This window comes from Fulmarus glacialis, unplaced genomic scaffold (assembly GCF_000690835.1).
Source record: "Fulmarus glacialis isolate BGI_N327 unplaced genomic scaffold, ASM69083v1 scaffold24087, whole genome shotgun sequence".
In the NCBI taxonomy this organism is placed as follows: domain Eukaryota; kingdom Metazoa; phylum Chordata; class Aves; order Procellariiformes; family Procellariidae; genus Fulmarus; species Fulmarus glacialis.
The window spans coordinates 13,123-17,093 of NW_009225445.1; the positions used below are offsets into that span (position 1 = coordinate 13,123).

The window sequence follows — 3,971 nt, forward strand, 5'->3', positions numbered from 1 at the left end:
AGTAGTTTTAGGTATGCAAGTCACTGAAGATAGAGGGAGATTTCTAGGCAGGACAGAAAGAATCAAATTTGCTCATTTTTGCTCATTTTTAGCTCTTCACAGTGAAATTTATTTGGAGTTTCATTATAACCACCAAGTATTTCATGTTATTAACCTTTGAGTAGTTTTAAATGAAGTCTGTATGGTCTACTGCATTTACTTTGAGTCATGGATTATGCAATAACACAATGGTTTCTCAGCAGGATTAAAACCTGAGTACATTAAAATTCAATTAAAAGCCTGTGACAAGTGCAGTGGTTGACTCAGACCATTAACTGGGATTGTATCTCTCTAAAATGAACTGCTTTGTCACTGCACTAAGGAAGATACATGTTCGTTATATATGTTTGTTATAGCGTAGTGAAATGTTGGGCTCTCTTATATTTGAGCAAATTCTAATATTTTTCTCTCAATTTCTGTTTCTCCCTAGTTAGCCAACCGACATCACAATGACTGAGGATTTAGACCACAGATTCAGCAGTCTCACCTGGGATCAGATTAAAATCCTGGATCAAGTTTTAGCTGAGGTCATACCTATTCATGGGAGAGGAAATTTTCCAACGCTGGATGTAAAGCCGAAGGATATCATTCGCGTGGTAAAGGAACAGCTCATTGAAAAGCAAATCAACGTTAGAGATATCCGTCTGAATGGTTCGACAGCCAGTCACATCCTGGTAAAGCAGAATGGAACCAGTTACAAGGACCTAGACATCATTTTTGGGGTGGAACTTCCAAGTGAGCTCGAGTTCCAGGTTGTTAAGGAAGCAGTTCTTAATTGCCTGTTGGACTTCTTGCCAAAATGTGTTAATAAGGAAAAAATCACTGCTCAGACTATGAAAGATGCTTATGTGCAGAAGATGGTCAAAGTCTCCACTGACCACGATCGCTGGAGTCTCATCTCGCTGTCAAACAACAGCGGCAAGAATGTAGAATTAAAGTTCGTCAACTCGCTCAGACGGCAGTTTGAGTTTAGTGTGGACTCCTTCCAAATCATACTGGACTCCATACTAAATGTTTACAGAGCAGCAGACTGCAAACTGACAGAAGACTCTCACCCCACTGTCATCGCTGAGAGTATGTATGGAGACTTCAACGAAGCAATGGACCACTTAAAATACAAACTGATTTCCACAAGGAACCCGGAGGAAATCAGAGGAGGTGGCCTCCTGAAGTACAGCAATCTCCTGGTTCGTGACTTTAAGCCGGCAGATGAGGCTGAAATTAAATCTCTGGAACGTTACATGTGCTCCAGGTTCTTCATTGATTTTCCAGATGTTGCTGAGCAGCAAAGGAAAATTGAGTCATATCTGCGCAACCACTTCATCGGGGAAGAGAAAAGCAAGTATGACTACTTGATGACTCTGCGTGGAGTTGTAAACGAGAGCACAGTCTGTCTCATGGGACATGAACGAAGACAAACTCTGAATATGATCACAATTCTGGCTTTAAAAGTACTCGGAGAACAAAATATCATCCCAAATGCAGCCAATGTAACATGCTATTATCAACCTGCTCCATATATCAGTGACAGAAACTTCAGCAATTACTACATTGCTCACGGACAACCGCCTATCATCTACCAGCCATACCCATTTCACATACAAATGCAAAGCGGCATGGTTTAGGAACACGATAACCTCCTCAGCACTTACACTCCTCTCTCTTTCCAGTTCCCTCTGTAATAAAGGCCTCATTAAAGCAAGTTTTATCATCGCTTTTGATTTAAGGACATATTTTTGTGCAAGTTGCCAAAGTTATTTGGTTGATCAATGTCTAAATCACTGTTAAACAGATCGTAAAATAAGTGAAACAGCTATCATTCATGAAGTATTTATAACCCTTCATGTGTTTGGGCTATACTTTTTTTTTTTCAATGAAAAGAGAAGGATATAAATTATTCTAATTTTATAAAATGAAATGCACTAAGTTCTGGGTTCTAAAAAATTCTTAAGCAAAATTTAAATAGTGTAGATGAAAAATCAAGCCAATAAAATACCTCTCAGTAGAAATTCCTGATTTTAGAAGTGATAGTGTTCTGGGTACATTAAAGTAGATCATCCATCAGTTATACCCATGCAGTTCCAGCAACATTTATTTGCAGCACCTTTTGAAAATACGCATTGATGAGCTGTCTCCTGGTGGTTTGAGCTCTGCTTTACAGGCTCTGGTCTGATCACTCTTCAGGTCCCATTAGAGACGTGAGGTCCCTCTCCTCACCAGAGAACTGTTTAGTAATGGGCAGAAGGAAACATACCTACCAAGAGCAGACTCAGCATTTTTATGTATCCAAAATTTCCACTGATCCGAGTGAGAGATTTGGCTGCTTAAGTGATGCAGCGTTGGAGCCCAGGATTTGCCTCACAGATAATGAAAGTTGTAAGAGATACAACTATTCTGATTAAATTGGTCATGAAAAACAAGGTAATAGAATGAGAAAGAAGGTGAAAATTGAGCACATAGGGCTTGCTTTCTATTGCTAATTTGTTATTGATCAGAGATGCTTTAACGCATAATAAACAGAGTCAGGAAAAAAACCAAAAAGCCCAGGACTGCATTGTTTTTAGGTGAATTAAATCCTTGGCAGTGGCGTTTGAAAAAGTATTTTATACTAGCAATGTCCTGTATATGTTTAGATACCTGCACACGTACACTAGTAGCAAATGAAGATTTCTCTTATGATCAGGAAGTAAAACATTAGTTACAAGTTTTTGTGTGCGTGAGTGTTTACCAAAGATAAGTTTTAAACGTCACATAAGTGCCTCCCTGTGCCAGTTGCTCCGTGAAAGTCGTAATGCTGTTGGCAATCATGCTAGAGAGCTCCTGAATTAGAAGAAGGGAAACATATGCCCTTGGTACTCACCGATGGGTCGCAACGTGTTCACAGCACTGCAGGTCAGAGAGGCGTGCACCATTTGCTTCAGTATGAGCAGGTTTGGGACAGATGGATCCAAGGCGTTCTCACCGCAGCTCCTTTGGTTTAGGTGCTGAACATGATACGAGAAGGAACAGTAGTAGTAACGGCAAGTAATTTCATAGTAATGAAAAGGAGATTTAGCATGGGTGCGGTTGTAAAATTGGAACAGCCGACTGGAAAGTCAAGCAGTAGAGTTTCTTACATCCGATGCTTAACACGTCACTGTGTCATACTACAAGTTCGTTACAGGTACATCACTGTGTGTCCTTGTCATCTTTAAAAACACTGACTACATTTTACCTATTTACAACACATGTCAGGTCTTAGAAATTTCTGCTACTTCGTAAATAGTATTTGATTTATTTTACACAGAAATATGCTACATACCACTACTTTAGATCAAACATTTCTAAAATGTCCAAGGTCTGTGAAGTCCTATTGCCAGTGAAATGTAGCTTTCCTTTTTCCCATTACATGCCTGTATAGTAGAACAAAAAGCTGTTTAAAGACAACTTTGCTGACCGTCATCACTAAAGTCAACTCTTTTCTGTAAAATACAGTGCAAAAAACAATGTTTCTGCAACATAAGAAGGGTATACTAATCTACTTGGAAGCTGATTTATTTTGTGATATCTTTCATGAATATAGTACTATTATTTTTGCTGATTTTTCAAGATTGTCCAGTTCCGTGACTAAAAGCACACTTTATTTCACTTCCGCTAGTACCTTTCCATTGGCTAAACTATATTTTAAAAAATCGGCAATTCTAATTGCTATGTTATCAAATAACACTATATTTGTATGTAAGCACTTCTAGGGAATTCCCCCTGTCAGAAGCAAAATGGAGTGAAACATGGTGGATTTCTTTTTTTCAGTTGAGCTGTTTAGATTACAAAGGGAACCTCTAAATTTAGTTCGGTATTTGCCAAATTAAATAGCACTGTGAAATTTTGTAAGAGCCTGATGTGGGTTATGTCCCTGCTAATGCTTGTGCTTCAACACTCAGCTCGTGTGATCT

At 38.9% G+C, this 3,971-nt stretch overlaps 1 protein-coding gene across 1 annotated transcript in view; it reads left to right on the plus strand.

Moving 5' to 3' along the window:
- Window positions 1-1,737, plus strand: part of LOC104080186 (protein FAM46C-like) — an 8,278-nt gene extending 6,541 nt beyond the window's left edge. Inside the window, exon 2 of the mRNA XM_009582487.1 lies at window positions 470-1,737. Within this exon, the coding sequence (XP_009580782.1) occupies window positions 489-1,664 (1,176 nt within the window). The 5' untranslated portion in view covers window positions 470-488 and the 3' untranslated portion in view covers window positions 1,665-1,737. The remainder of the gene's footprint in view (window positions 1-469) is intronic.
- The last annotated feature ends 2,234 nt before the right edge of the window (window positions 1,738-3,971 follow it).